Source organism: Uloborus diversus, chromosome 2 (genome assembly GCF_026930045.1).
Source record: "Uloborus diversus isolate 005 chromosome 2, Udiv.v.3.1, whole genome shotgun sequence".
Lineage (NCBI taxonomy): Eukaryota > Metazoa > Arthropoda > Arachnida > Araneae > Uloboridae > Uloborus > Uloborus diversus.
In genome coordinates, this window is record NC_072732.1 from 207,585,507 (window position 1) to 207,601,740 (window position 16,234).

Below are 16,234 nucleotides of genomic sequence, written 5' to 3' on the forward strand. Positions count from 1 at the left end.
ACGGGCAGCTGTTTCTAAAATAAATGTGAATCTTGTTAAAATATTGCTTTCCATCAAAGGTCTCAAAATTTTGCATTTTATTCCAGTCTCATGATACTTTTTTTTTTCATCTGTTTGCTGTGCAAGGTCATTTCACATTGCAAAAAAATGTTGCAGCAATTGCACAGAATATTATTAGTTTGGTTTTTATATACATTTTAAATACGTTCCCGTTTTGTTTGTTTACACTCTCCGAAATGGACGTTTCTTCGCTAGACAAATATCATTTGCGACGGATTCTGTGTATACAAGTCAGAAACACTTGCTCAAATTTCACGAAATTTCCGTCCATTTTACGAAAAATTTAATTGGAGCAGTTTTGTACAAAACCATTTCATCAAACATGACGAATTAATCGTGAGGTTTGAGGATTTAATTCTGTAAGTGAACATAGACTTTTAAATTCCAAAAAAAAACAAAAAAAAAAAAAAAGCGACTTAAAATACTCTTTTTTAATAACTATACTGTAAAAGCACACTCATTTGCGAGAGCCCGCCGTAATCGCGAAAATTTTGGCCTCGCGAAATATTTCAACGATGTAAAAATAATCAATTTTTCGTTCTGTTCAAATAATATTCGCGATATTTTCGTGAAATCAACAATATCTTTATTTTCCTGAAAATTACGGCTTGCAAACAGTAAGTAAAAATATATGTCCTTATTTTACAGAAATGAAGTTAGAAATTACGCTACGTATAATAAATCTCAAAACAAAAGCTCAATGCGAAGTCTTACCTCTTCGCACCTCATTCGACTTTTTTTTAAAATTTCTTTTTAGTTTTTATGCAGTGTTCCCGACACTCTTCCCATCGGATTAGAACAGCGATTCTCAACCAACCCGTGGTCCCCCGGATTTTCAACAGGGATCAGTCAAAAATTTGACCGATCCCCACAGATTTTTGCTCGTCCACTTTAAAAAATGTTTCTTCCTCAAAAAAAGTACCATCACACAGTAAAAATAATATCCTATACATCTTTTGCATAAATTTTGTGAACTTTGGAATTTTCTATAATTTTTCAGAAATGTTTGATGTTTCTACATAATTGCTACAATAATTACATATCTTATTCTTAACATTTAAAAATTTTTTGTAACAGTTCTTCAACATCAAATTATATTTAATAATTTATTATTATGTTTTGTAAAAAAAGAAAAAATAAGCTTCATATACGTTCGCAAATGTTTTCACAAGTGTTTCAACTGTTCTCGAGTTGATTATTATTATTATTATTATTATTATTTTATTTATTTATCCTTTTTTTATTTTTGAAAAAAAAAAGAAAAAGATAATTGCTTCTCCACAAAATACGTGTGTTTTCAACGGTCCGCAAATGCAAGCTCTCTCTCTACCATCCCTTCGAAAAAAAAAAAAAAAAAAGACCGGTCAATGCTGTTCCACGATTTTTTTAAAAAAGTTCTTTCCGGTTCGCAGGTCGAAAAAAAGGTTGAGAAGTGCTGCGTTAGTAAGTATATGGGAGAGTGGCCCAAAGCGGGTAAGTCTTCGTATGCCCCGCACGGTGTGTCAGCGGCGATACATATGTATGTCGTGTTTACCCGAACCCCCCCCCCCCCCCCCGAGTTTTAATCAGTCCTAGTAAAGCGGCAGTGAAGCAGCATGGCGCAATCAGGCTTAAAAATAAAAAATGATAAATTTCTTTAAAAAAATGAAGTTTTGTAACTTGTGAGTAGTCGAAAACCAGCTTTTTTTTAAAACTGTCATTAATGTTACTGTCCATCTACGGATTGCATGTAGTTTTCAAATGTCCAGAATTGACGAATCCATGTGAATAAGGGGGAAAAGTAAAAGATTGATGCGCGTGTTCCGCTCATCTGAATGAGACTCTGCTTCTGCAAAAGCTGACATCGCTAAAAAATAATAGATTTGTCCATTTCCGGCTGTAAAACGGATGTTTGTCTTTCCATACAATCCGTGGTTAGACAGTACGTTATTCTGACACCATCCACCTACAAACTACGATGGTCATTCCGTTTTTTTTTTTAAATTATTAATTTAAGGTTATAATTATTGAAATAAAAAACGTGCTTTTGGGCAAAGCGGGTATAGGATTTAACCATGTATTTATTTATAATTTCTTGAAACATGTGCTGACTTAGATTTTCTATTTCAACTGGATAAAAGTTATTTTTTATGATGGAAATTAATTAGTTAATTCATTTAATCAGTTATTTCTTTATGTTTTATAAACAAATGTGCTGACTTTAAATTGGATAAGAATAACTTTTTTATGTATATTTTTCATAATGGCAGGTAGCTAGTCAATTAATTTAATCATTTATACCTTCATATTTGATTGGCAAATGTACCAAATCACAATTAGTTAAGTTTACCCGCTTTAGGCCCCCTTGTAGGCCAAAGCGGGTTTTTCAAATGTTTTTATAGTTTAATAATAAATAAATATTGGGTTTGAAACAATTAAAAAAAAATCACTTTTTATTTCGAAGTTTAAGAACCCTGCTAAGAAATAAAACCGAAATTGTTGCGATAAAAATGCAAAAACTGCAATTTTCGAGCATTCTTCGAAAACCTACCCGCTTTGGGCCACCCTCCCCTATGTGATTTGCAAAATACCGAGCTGTCAACCTAAAATTTCCAGAAATGAATTATCGATATTTAAGCTCTGAAATAATTGGATTGCGTTTTGAATGCGCGTAAAAAGTATAAAATCAAAAAACCCATGAACCTATCAATCGCTGTGGATGAGAGAATTTTCCTATATTGACGTTGAACGTAGAAAACGCGGGCTATCAGCCGTCAAAGGGTAACACGTGTTACTTCAGAATAAAGTTTAAAATCAGATTTTAGAAAACTATACACTCCTCCACTTTTTACAAAACGCTTTATTGTGCAAATAAAGAGTTTTTGCTAACTAATCCTGTAAATACACTTTCCCCATCCATTGTGAATTATCACGTTTACTCATTTAAATCGACAATCTGATAAAAATCAGAAAAAAGCCAATATTTTACTTCCTTGTACGAAGTACAGGCCTTATCGTTTTCGCGAAAAATGTTTCACTCAAATTATTCCATACCTCCAAACTTATGTTGACTCGTTTTTTCGGCCGATCCTCAAGTTCATATGTACCTATATATAGACTATCTAAACGTCCACTTAACCATTCTCGAGTTAACTATATAGAGTTTTCGTGACGTTTGCATGTGCATAAATGTATTTCGCATAAAACAAAAGCGGTCGTAGAAAGTTGAAATCTCGTATGTAGGATGTGTAACGTATATTTGCGTATCTCCTTTTGCGATTGCATTTCAATGGTCTAAAAGGAGCCTTTACAAGTTTTTGCGGCAAATTACTTTAAGTGCACATGGAAGTAATATTAAATTTGTGACCATTCCCGTGGGAGCTCTCTAGTTTTCTCCCCGTTTCCCAAACTTAGACGAAACTATACTAAAACTGCGTTTTTAAGAAGTTTCATAAAATTTGAGGGGGAGAATCTCTGAAGCCCTTAAGTTAATCAAAGATAAACTAAAATAAAGTTTCAAACTTACAAAAAGTTTCGCTTCGCACTTATAAGCCCCAGGCACCGCCACTGTAAGATTATGATTAAAAAGTTATCCAGGAACTTTGAACATAACCTCGAGCACATTACATTAGTACATTCATCTATTCTATTGAATTTAAAACCATCGCTAATTTGTAAGGTGCATTAGAAAGTAGTGCGGGCTCCAGATTTTTTCAGTCATTGGCAAAGCCTATATTTCTCTGTCCACTGAAATAAATAGTAGCTTTTGTACATTTTGGCAGTTCAAATTACTAGAAATCTAGTCAGAAATGAGCGAGTGTACCGAAACTTTCAATGTGTAAACATTTTGTCACAAAAACCAAACTCCATCCGTCATCGAATAGCAAGAACTCAAAATTTGGCAGGTAAACAGTGCAGATTAGTTTCCTCGGACTAACGTCATCAGATTTTCAAAATGAAACTAATTTTTCACGGCGAAAACATAAGTTTATCTTCCAGATATGTAGCAGAACACAAATGATCTAATTTATTTTTAAAAGTATTTTCAAAAGAAATAAGTAAACTTGTAAATCCCTGGCAGTCTTATCAAGCAGATTCAAATTCATTTTTTAAAAAATCAAGCAGATTCAAATTCATTTCGTTTAAATTTTCAAATTCGTACGTAGCAAAGTAACGAAAGGGGAGGCTAAAATAAACGCCAATGACAACAAAAGATAACGATACACGCACAAAGCGCAAGCTTTTTGACGTTAAAGTTTAAAATCCTCAAAATTATCCAACCTTTACAAATATTTACCTTTACTGAATATTTTCAGTTATGAACCCTTTGTTCTCAAAACTGAATAATCCTCAGAGTAATACTCAGTAAGTCCAATCATTGGACTAAAATAACTATTTTAAGAAACTTTCCAATTTTTAATATATCTGGACTGAATTTTTGCTTCAAGAATTTAAGTCTTCACCAACTCTTATAAATTGTTCCCCTTCCTTCAAGGAAATTGGATTTTTGTTTCCGATTTAGTGTTCGTTTTTATGTCCTTGTTTCTGTCTTTATATCAATAAAAATTTATTCTCAAGTTCCTTTCGGCACGTCATTCAAAATTTAAAACTTTGTTTATTTTGGCATTTTTTCAAAATTTTAGGCCCTTTGATTCTTAATAATGTAACTCCTTTTTGGATCTTTCTCCCCTTGCTTAACAATCTGTTGGCGCAGTACAGTGCAGCCATTAAGGCTCTCGTGCCAAAAATCCTAATCAAACCAACTAACCTTACTTTTATCCCTTACCGGAAAGAATCCAAGTTAAAATATTAAACATTTCCGTTTAGTTTATCTCCAATTCTAAAAGACTAGTTGTGAACCAATTTTCCTGTACTTTTCATAGGACATGCAGCATGAGTAAAGTTAAGCATTAGTGCCCGAAAAGCTTGCTTGCTAAAATTTCTTGGAAAAGATTAAAATTATCTCTTATTACTATTCTCGTCCCATCTGAAAAGCAAGGCTGGAAACTTAGCTGCAGTAAGACATTTTAATTACATGTAAGAACCGTTAAGATGTCCTATCCATGACATTATATATAATCATGAACAGAAACTCTAATCACCTCAAACTTAACTTTGAAAAATCTATTTTGCCAACTATTACATATCAAATGACGTCGAGTGGAGGTAACTATTCACTTGGCATAGTAGTAGAGTGTAGAGTAATGGCACAACGCAGGACAAGTTAAGAGTTAAAAAATTTTATTTTAAACTCCTTCTGAAATTCAAATACAATTCTAAAAACACAAGAGATAAAAATACAGATACGTTCCAAACGCCGAAGTTTTCTTTAAGAAAAGAGGATTCCAAAGATCAAAGTCATAATCACATAGTTGACACCTGCTTTCGTAGGATTTCCAGCCGAGGGGTAGGAACCACATTTCCCTCTGTATTCCGTGCAAGTAATGTTGGAAATAACATTCATGAGCAAACGAGTGGCTTGTAGATCCGTTCGTAGGGCGGGCTTGTGATGTCCACAATTTGATCTGTCCAGGGCTTGTAGAACGCACTTTTCGTAGTCTTCCATGGAACTGGAAGAGAGTAAAATTTAGAACCACAGCAGGTAGATTAATTTAAGAACACTTAAAGATTATTGCCGTAGAAGGAAAAATCGCAGGATCTGCAGAATTGAGTTGAGATATTCGAAGAAACTAGTTTTGAAATCTTAATAACGAAATATTGGAAATTGACATTTATGGCTTGATTTTCAGGTGAACTAAAAGCACGCTTGCACAATTAACTAAAATTACAGGTACAGGATTTACATTTGCACTGCAGATTGCATTTTGGGTTAAATTAAGGTAACCATTAGTGTATGTTGGGGCTCCACGACCCAGCTCCGCCTCTAGTGCCGGAGGTAGCGAGTTCGATTCCCTCAGGAGCATAAAGAATTGCTCTTTGTGCAGCTGCAAATTTGTTAAACGATCTTTATATGACAGCACGAAGACAAATTAGATAATTTGCGCCCTATAAGAGGAAATAGGAGAGTTCAGGCCCAGGAGTTTAACTCCTAGCTATTAGAAATTAGTCACAGTTCTGGACCAAAAATTGATTTGACGCCTAGATTTGAAACTGTACTGGTTCCAACTTTAAAGCGTAAATTTTAATCACATTCAACTTTTTGGCTGTCTCCCAGTGACTAAGACCCGTAATTGGGCCGAAGTATTTGATTTAAAAATTTTTTTTAATGCAACCAATTTAATCGGAAAACTTTTCTGTATATTTTAGAAATACTATCAGCAGTGTGTAGCACGAAGTATTGCATATTGGCAATGTGTGCTATAAACAATTTCGCTTGAATACAGGTATTTGCCAATAAAAATGGCACCTAGGTTTCTCGTTTTGAAAGCTTAGAAATTTATACCAGGCACCATCCTGACATTTAGCTTTAAATTCTAACACTTCTTTCGGCAGAACTCTTACAAGGCTTGCGCCAACCATAGTTATGCCATTGATGGCAGGTGGCCTGCAGGCTAGAACTAAATTTTGTAGTATGTAGGATCAGTGAGAACGCGCGAGTAGTAATAATTTTACTGCTCTCGTGTTCTTGCTCATCCTAAATTTGCTTCCGCTTGCAGTTCATCCGCCATCCTTCCGTGTTCTAACTATAAATGGGCAACTTGTCTGTCGAACAATGGGGAAAGGTTAATTGAGGGGATTCCCATTCGAAACAAAGCAGCATACTCACCAGCATTTGGCCTCTTTTCTTTCTTCGTCGTTTCTGATGTCTTCGTTTTTGTCCGAAACCATTTCATAAGCAGCTTCGCATTTTCGCTCGTACTTTCTCCTCCTGTCTCTGTCGCATCCCAGTTCGTCGATACCAGTCGCTGGAATTAGATTTGTTTTGAACCAGTTAATGCATATTTAGGTTTAAATAAGTACCTCAATGAACTTTCTTTGGAAACTATCCTAGCGATTATTTTATCAGCATCAATGATATCATACCTTAAAATTGTTATCCCGGTAAAAGCAATTTTGAATGGAATGATAGCTAATCTGTCGGAGAAGACAGACACGTAGGTAATAATGAAGTTACACCCACCAAATGAGAGTCAAAGTCTCTAACAATCTTCGTTGCTGTTCCGCGAAGAACAATTCACAAAATTCTGTTAGGGATGGTTTTGAGAGCAGACCAGAGGTTATTTATGTAAATTTAGCTCTTAAGATTAAATTTACCAAAATATTTTGAGTAGTAAGAACACTTTTACAGGGGCGCTCATATGGGGGGGGGGGGCAAAGGGGGTTCAAGCCCTCCTTCGGAATTAGAACTTCCTTGCTTTTAGTTTTTATTAAAATGTAAAAACATTTCTCCAGCCCTTAATGAATAAATTCTTTTAAATGTCAAACTTTAATGACTAATCTATACAGAAATCAATTTCTATGGAGAAAATATATGAGCCCCCCCCCCCCTTAATTTTGCACGTGGGCATCCTTGCCCTGTTATTTTATTCAAAACAATTTACCAATATCTAAATAATGAATATATAAACTAAAAGTTTCAGCTTATGCTCAAGATCTCTGAAATCTTAATGGTAACACGACACGCCAAATATTAACTTTTAAAATCTTAACTAAATATACATACAAGTCATTTAAATCAATTCATATGCTAGAGAAGCTTACATGAAAAGTCTTAATAAGAACTAAAGCTCGTAAAGTCTTGCATACGGTAATGCAATATCAGTTTGTTCAGAATGATGCGTAAATATTTATCCAAAAAGTCGAAAATTGAAGTTTGAAATTTACTTCGACGCTTTAAGTTCAAACAATTTAGAAGTTCAATAGATTCTGAATTATAACAGAAAAGTCCAAACCTAAAATTCGGCTAAAATTTTGGAAACTTGAGAAAACACTACCTTAGTTGCAAATGTGCAAGTAATTTGTATTCAGTTTAAGCAAGCAAGAGGCTTTAAAATATTTGTTCAAAGCCGAAATTAGGTTAAATCTTCAAAACTTGAAAATTTACCTCGTAATTTCGTGCTTAACTTTATTAAACTTGCATTCGTAGTTTTTACCATTGTGGCTCCTAAGATTTAATTGGATATCTAGGAATCTCTTGGTTAGATATTTTGCACGAACTGAAAGGGTAATTTTGGCTATGGATCTTTGAGAAATTTGTAAGACGTCGCAAAAATAGATATTTCACAGTTAATCATTTTTCGTAATTTAGAACGTTAAAGTCATTTATCGTAACTTGTTATCGCCAAGTTTAATTATGAAAACTTGCAAGTTAATTTGCTTTAAAATTGACGTGAACTCCGACTAAATACATTCAACATCCAAAGACTGAATTTGCTTTAGAAAAAAGTAAAGTATTACACTAAATGGTAAATCACAAAAGTTACCTTCTGTGGTTGTCTCGTGGTCTTCGTGTAACTCTTCTGTCACCTGAACTTCAGAAGTAAGCCCGTGATCTAAATTATGTTCGGTAGAAGAGCTGCTTAAGTTTCGTTCCGTTTTCAAAGTAATGAATTCGGCACCATCTGTGACCAGTAGCGTTTCGTTAGTCACCATCGAAGTTTCATTTGAGGATTCAGTAAAGTTTGCTTCGTTAAGACTCGACACGAGACCTGAAATTTAAAAAAATGACTGGCTATTGTGTTACATGTTATAGCAATTACAGTGTATCATAACATTAAGCACCGTATAAAAGATTCGTAGACCATTCGAAGTCAAGGGCAGATGCCGAATTGTTTGAGGGGAGACCCACGTTAAAAAAGCCCCCCCTAATATTTATTAGGGATTTTATTTTTTTACTTTTAATCTCTTAAATCTAATTCACTTTTAGTTACAGAAATTTTATTTGTACTGAACGCGGACATTCAACATCTTTCTCAGCATTTTAACACTAAACCCTATGCATATAACTTTACACAAGTGCTATGATGAGCGATATTAGACTCTTTGTTATCATGACCACGCGAGAACTAATTAAACTGAATAGACTCGCGTTTAGTATAACAATTTAGCTATATTTTTGAAATGGAAGAGTTACGTTGAGAATAGGTGAGCAGCGAGAAATAAGAAAATTTGAATATTCAATGAGATAAATTGTAACCTTACGGGAAGGGCACGTGCCGAAATCGTGACACCCTTTGAAGAATTGCATTTTTCTTACTATACTGTAGCTATTACATTTATACTGATGCTTATGGATATTTCGCGGCACCCCAGGGTGCCGCTGCACCGAGTTTGAAAACGCCTGCAGTAGGCATTTTACGGCATAATTTTTAGCCATGATAAAGTATTCAAAACTTGAATTCTATGGAAGAGTTCAATCTAGCTTATAGTTTATGAATTGACTTCATGAATAGATTTAACTCGAAAAGTTACTATTTATGTAAAATTTTATTTCCTTAAAATTTCAATTAAAAAAATGTTTTACAAATCTCAGATTAAATATTAAGTACGGGAAAAGGGATTAATGCAATACAAATGTTCTACTGTATTTTCTAAACCCAACCCACATCGTGTTAAATCAGAGGGAAATATCAAGTTTTTATATCAAATTCTGAAATTTGAAGATTTTTTCGCTGCAAGGTCATTTAATTTCATTTAAATTACACTAGATTTTACTATCTAATATATCTAAAACTAAAGTCAAAGCAAAAATTTAAGACTAGCAAGAAAAATACTTGCCCAAATCAAACTTTGGAATATAAATCTGAGAAATAAGTTTTGAAATTATCGCGGAATGACTAATATTTGTACAGGTTTATTGAGCAATTGCACGAGCATACGCTAATATACATCTTGAAAAGGAAATAGAATTTGCAAATGCCTAGAAAAAGTTAAACTTCAAAGTTTCAGCTCTCAAATAGTTTCTAAAGCATTAAGATTAATTTCCATGGGTTGAGCAAATATGCTAGAGAAAATTGACCTCGCGGGAATAGAAAACTAGAGATACCATTTCCGCGAAAGTTCCGAGGCTTGTAGGAGCACATAGTAAAAATTAAGATTGTACTGGACACACATTGTTTTAAATTCAACAAAAGTTTAAAAAATAGAAAATTGCACTAAACAGTCCAGAAGTATGTTTGCCAAGTCTTTATGACAGTTGTTACGCCGATGCGAGTCTTAAGAACTGGTGCATTTTTAAATGCACCACATTCCTTTATTTCGTAAAAGATTGGACTATTGGAAACACTTAATATAATTCTATTGAAAATTCTTGGAATTCCATGTTTTAAAGCAGTAAAAGACAAGAAATTTAGGAAGTGGTGTATATAAGTCTGGATTTATTATTTGTACCGCATAACTCGCATTTAACCATTGTTTAGACTTGACAACATTATCGTTAAGTCAAGGATATCATTGATTGGAGGAGTATATACATTCAATGCAGTTGAATCCGAACTAGTGAAATGTGTCGCAATAAGAAATGGTTAAATAGGAGTATCTAAATCGAAGTTACTCTACTTATTTTAAAACATCGAGACAATAGCTCGACCATTATAAGCTTAATATGTACATACAACCGAAAAAGCCATCATAAACTAGCTTCCCTTCCTGATGAAATTTAGGATAGTGATTGAGTCTGAGAATTTAGGATTGGATTTTGTAAGCAAATAAAAGATCAAAAGGGTAACATCTAAAAGAAGTTTAAAATTACACCACATTTTAATAATTTCATCTTAAAGTATCGAAAAATCGAGTTTAAAAAAGGTTCAGAACAAATATCTTATTTGTCCGGCAAAGTATTCAGTGGATTAGCGCAGCCAAAGTTTACTTTTGGGAGGAGTACGGGGTGGGACCTAAGTCCTGAAATTATAAAATACCATATTAGAATTGATAATGTGGTAACACCATGGTCTTGGGAGGCAAGCTGCCATAAACTCAAGCTGCTTTCCCGTTTCGCTTAAATGTTATCTTCCAGTACTTATTTTTCTAAACACACCAAATTTTTTCCATGGATCAAAACTCTTGAAACTAAAGCAATAATCTTTCATTGTCAATTCAATGATGAAGAAATTTGAGAACTGTTAGGAACTATTTAAAAAACTAAACTTGACGTACATTTAACAAACACTTCAAATATTAAAATTTCTCTTAGTGCTTTCGAGACCCTGAAGGCTTTACCTACATTTCGGCACTTCAAAGACGGACATTACCTTTTACCAGATCCCCAAAATTCAAAGTATTCTGCCTTCTAAATTTCTCAAACAGAAATTAAAAAAAAGGTAGAGATCCCCTGAGCTATAAGGAGCAAATCAACTTAGTAACAACAATGGCTAAGTTCGTTTTCGGTTGTTACAGCGACGTTATCCGAACGTAAAAGCAAAAAGTCAAACTAAGAAGGCTACATGGTATCCAGAAGTTAAAACTTCTGAACTGAAAGACGGAATGTCTTTTACCCTGCAATAAAAAAAGTACTTTTTTTGGAAAGTTCTCACTGTATAGTTAGACGTGTTAAGTCTTCGAGTAACTTTAGACAGGTGTTTCATGTTGTTAATACAACTCGAAATTCAAAGAACAAGAAATTTATCTTCACATAAACTTAGTTTTTACTATAGAGGTTAATTTCCTAAAATTAAAAACTTTCTACTGATTAATTTATTAATCTTTTTTCAAATGTGAAATTAAATTTTTTTTCCGTAATTTTATCGGTATACATTCGTTACTTAGTTATGCGTAAAAGAAATACATTTTGGCAGAAAAAATCTTTATGAGAATTTTACTTACTAAAGGCGACGAGAGTCAGGAGGCCAGCTACCAAGTATTTCATGTTTTCTTTTCTAAAGAACCCTTTCTAAGCAGAACACACCAGTACTTAAATTGGAACATAGCTTTCCGATAGTGGTTGAGCTTTTTATACATTATTGACATAGGTGTCACTCTCTTGCTTACGAAACAGATAAACAAAATTTGCATAATCTGATTTAAAGACATGAAGATCGGAAAAAAAAAGGAGAAATTATTTGAGAATCTTTATTCTTGTTTCAAGCACTAATTTCCTAAAATGACTTTTAAAATGATTTTGTTTTGGAAAGGCAAAAATCTCCATGTTTTTGATAGAACGATAGAGTGACAAAGAAACGGAGACAATAAAGTTATCCTTAAAAACATATTGTCATGTTTTGAACAATAATGAACATTTATAAATGATACTAAATATTCCTTGTTTAGTAACATCGGGACTCTAGTAACATCTAGACATGTTTCTTATTTTTAATTAATTATGAAATAACTTGAAAATAATAGTGTTTCTAGAAGAAGACTACTTTTCTTTCTTTCTCTTCCCACCATTCAATCAACCAATCAGCTTGTAGTGTCGGTACAGGATCTAAACGTTGATCTTTTCACGATCCATTAGTTTCATATTTCTCCGCAAGCTGGCGAGATTATTTAAATGCGAATTATATTTCGGATTTTTATGTGACTAATAATCTGTCACGTGTTGTAAACATCTCAAAAAATATAACTTATGCTGCCCAAAATGATTTCGAAGACTGAGAGACTTGAATTGAAGTCAAAAGAAACTAATATCCTCACACGTTTCTCGATATCTAAAATTTGCAGTATTGTTTATTTTTTCTCAAATAAATATGACTCACGTGTCTGATATGAATATTGACTTAACGATTTTGTGGGTTTCAAGAGTTTACTGCTGATTTCGCTTTCAAATTAGCGTTGTAAATAAAACTATATAACAAACATCTATGTTATCGCTCGTTGATCAAACCGAAATGGAATCAAATCCCCCAAAATTATTAAATAATAACAGTCATGAAGCTGTTGAACTTTTAGCTATGTCTTCTAGTGATTCCTTAGATTCACCTTCATTTTCACATTTCCAAGCACCGAAACAGAAACGAAAAGTCAGATTTAAGAAGTAAGTTCAGTGTTAATTTCCCTTATTTAACAGCTTACTAATAGCTAAGTATTGTGCTTTTAAGTTTGTTTCAAGTTGAAATTAAAAATTGAACGAGAGTAGTTTGTATTTTTTCAACTTTTTGAGTTTCAATTCGTCATGTAGCTTGAATATGGGCAGAAAAAAATGTGCTGTCATGAATTTATCAAGAAAAATTTTTGGAACATAATTAAAGTTTTTGGTAATGACCGTCAAATTAAATGTATTAGTAGCAGTGTGCTAAAATATTTTTTATCTGGGCAAATGTGTTAGAACTTATATTTCTTCCAACTTCTAAATGATGTCAAAAAAAAAAAAAAAAAGCTTTTAAACTTTTCATAGAACTTTTGATTTTGTGATCTCGTGGTGATTATCATAATATGTATAAATAATACCCATAGGTTCATTTCTTTTGCCTCGAAATGAGTGATAGATGACCATTTAATACTATCACGGAGTACAAAATCATAGCTGAAACAACAATTTTGCTCGTTATGTTTTTTTTTAGTTCATAAAAAATCTCATGCAAAATTATTACATCAAATTAAAACTTTTGGATATGAAGATAAACAAAAATTTCTAACCTCTTCACAAAAATTTAGAAATTATTCACAACTTGTGTGGTTGTAAAATGCTCGCAACCACAAAAGAATGTTGTACCTGTTTAACCTTGAACTATCAATCTTCTAACTGTGGATTACAACATCTCGATCATCTTTCTTTTCTAAAATGTTCATCCAAATACAATAAATTATAAGAAATAAGTTGAATTTTACTCAGCGTATTACTAATTAGATTTTAATGTGCACATAATACAAAATCTAAATAATGCCTTTTTGAATGTATATCTGCTGTAGTGAGGAACCAAAGGGAATGTGTAAGTGCAAAAATTAAAAATTTTGAGATAACCTGTGTACAAATTGCAGGAGAACCTCTACTTTAGGTTAGTGCAAGGGATAGTACTAGTAGCCCTGGCAGGTCCTGCTATGCAGCAAGATTTATAAAAAAATATCAGTGAAATCCTACCTAGGGTCTGAACTTCAAATAAAACCACAAATAAAACCGCTATCTTGTTGTGCCTATGTTTTCCCCTTCCATGCGGGAGTCCTGACTTGAATCAGTGACTCAGCAAGGGGGGTTGGAAGATCCCCCCCCCCCCGAGGCATTGTTTTTAACATGAGTGAAAATTCTAATGCAGCAGTTTATGCATATGAAAGGGCTGGTTTAATTAAAAAAAAACTTTAAGGAGGTATTTTTGATCAAAAAACTTCATTTCAGAAGGTTTATTTAATTAAAAAACCCCCTCTAGAAGGTATTTTTGATAAAAAAAATCCATCAGATGGTATTTTTGATCAAATAAACCTCCTATAAGATTTTTTTGATCAAAACCCCCAACCAGAAGGTATTTCTGGCTGTGCCATGAATATATACGAAGGAAAAAAAATCATAATCAACATTATATCATAATTAAGGTTTTTAAGTTTTACAAATCTATTTCAAACTTGATGTAAATTTTGTAGATGAATAAATGCATGAAATTCAATGCTCATGTAAACGCATTTTATGATCATAAGTGTACTAAAATACTTTTGATATTTCTAGGCCTTTTCGTCCCAGCTCCAGGTTAAAAAGTTCACGAAATGCTTCTTCTAAAGGTTGTAATTGCCGTGTTGTAGAAATTGCAAAAATCTTTACATATTTTTCTGTCCTTGCTATTGTTGCGTCCCTCTTGTGGTATGTCATGACTTTGAGTACTAGAATTCAAGAGTTACAAGACAAGTTTTCAGACAGTAAGTTCCTTTTAATTCATCTTTTTTTTTTTTTTTTTTTAAATTTTTGCAACAAGTACATGTGTGAAATCCTTTTGACTGAAAGAATTGTGCTTTTTGAGCCACATTTTTGTGAAGTCACAATATTCGTATTGATGATGATTGAAGCAAAATACAGAAGCTGGTATGAATTCAAGCTGACTTACTTTAACAACAACCTGGTTATATAATGATATATTATAAATATTTGACCAAGTATTACATTCTTTGTAACTCATTGTAAATATTAGGGATGCATTGAATATTCCTTACACTGCTAAGAATCAGACAAATCAAATTCAGCAACTGAATAGTAAAAAAATTTAAATATTCGACAGTTTAGGCAGCTGGTGCGTTAAAAAAGTGGGAGGTCGAAACAAAGGTGTGGAAATTAGAGGGAGGCACTGAAAAGTTGATTGTTTTCCCTTTTTCGTAAAATTCAGCTATGCGTTATTCGATTTTCACAATACTGTTTAAGTGACCAATGACCTTTAAAAAGTAAGGAATGTGGCGTAGATAAATTGTGGGACGGATCACCGCCTTTTAGAAAACCTCCTTCCAGGGTTTGAAAATATTATTTTTTTAAAATATTGAAAATATCCAAAATTTTGATATATATCGGATATTTTGTTATATATCTGATATTTTTAATCAGCACAAACTAAAGTCTTCAAATTATTAAATGCATTCTCAAATCACTCTTTATTTTCTTGTATTATTATGACACCATGTAGACTTAAAATTAAGGTTTCATTCTGTTGCGCGTCAAAGTAAGTTTCTAAATTTAAAAACTCTTACCATCTATTTAACTTCTTCAACGCTTCCAAAAGTCGCGGGGCAATGAAATCATTTGTACTGAAGTCTTCAGATATTCCTTCGTGTAGAAATTGTGACACAAACACTTGAACTTTTTAACTTAGAAAAATTTAATTACAGCACAATAAACTACAATGTTAGTTGCAAATAGAAACTTGTTAATTAATAAACACAACATAATGAAGATATCGGCAACGAACTCTCTCGAAAATAAAATCTCAAGAATTTTGAATATTACATACTGCTATAAGAACTGCTACGAGGTGCGCGAGTCCGGCTAATTTATTTAAACTTAACTACTCAGTTCAGTTCAGTTCTTGGGCGTTTTCCACACTCCCCACCTTGAGTTCAGGGCTCGGAACTCCGGAACTCAACTTCAATGCTGTCAGGCTAGGTGATGAACTGGTGGTGGTGGTGCAACACAAATCCTCAAGAACAGTCACAGGAGGGGGTTTTAACTTTTGAAGCTCACAAGATGACACCGCTCCCAACTCCAGAGAACACAACTTTTTAACAGGACGAATAAAGACACCCGTTTTTGTCTTGACTTTAGCAACTCGCACACATCCATCCTTACTTGTGAACACTTCTAGAACTCTTCCGAGTGGCCAGTCAATTCTTTTACAGTTATCTGTCCACACGATAACTAAGTCACCAACTTTTAGAACTGGAGAATTATTTC

The 16,234-nt window shown here is 33.3% G+C and overlaps 2 protein-coding genes across 3 annotated transcripts in view; one reads left to right on the top strand and one right to left on the bottom strand.

Annotated features, from left to right (window-relative positions):
- Positions 1-5,367: 5,367 nt before the first annotated feature.
- The window catches only part of LOC129216259 (uncharacterized), a 70,680-nt gene continuing 59,813 nt past the window's right edge, over positions 5,368-16,234 (bottom strand). Inside the window, exons 1-4 of one of the 2 annotated variants that reach the window (XM_054850458.1) lie at positions 11,761-11,850; positions 8,424-8,648; positions 6,767-6,905; positions 5,368-5,609 (exon numbers count right to left, since the gene is read on the bottom strand). In XM_054850458.1, coding sequence (XP_054706433.1) covers positions 5,369-5,609; positions 6,767-6,905; positions 8,424-8,648; positions 11,761-11,803 — 648 coding nt within the window. In that variant the 5' untranslated portion in view covers positions 11,804-11,850 and the 3' untranslated portion in view covers position 5,368. Of the gene's footprint in view, positions 5,610-6,766; positions 6,906-8,423; positions 8,649-11,760; positions 11,851-16,234 lie in introns of those variants that run through there. The other variant, XM_054850459.1, reaches the window with a different exon arrangement.
- LOC129216257 (EF-hand calcium-binding domain-containing protein 14-like) overlaps positions 12,738-16,234 on the top strand; it is a 97,997-nt gene continuing 94,500 nt past the window's right edge. The window contains exons 1-2 of the mRNA XM_054850456.1: positions 12,738-12,910; positions 14,531-14,718. Of these exons, the coding sequence (XP_054706431.1) occupies positions 12,738-12,910; positions 14,531-14,718 (361 nt within the window). The remainder of the gene's footprint in view (positions 12,911-14,530; positions 14,719-16,234) is intronic.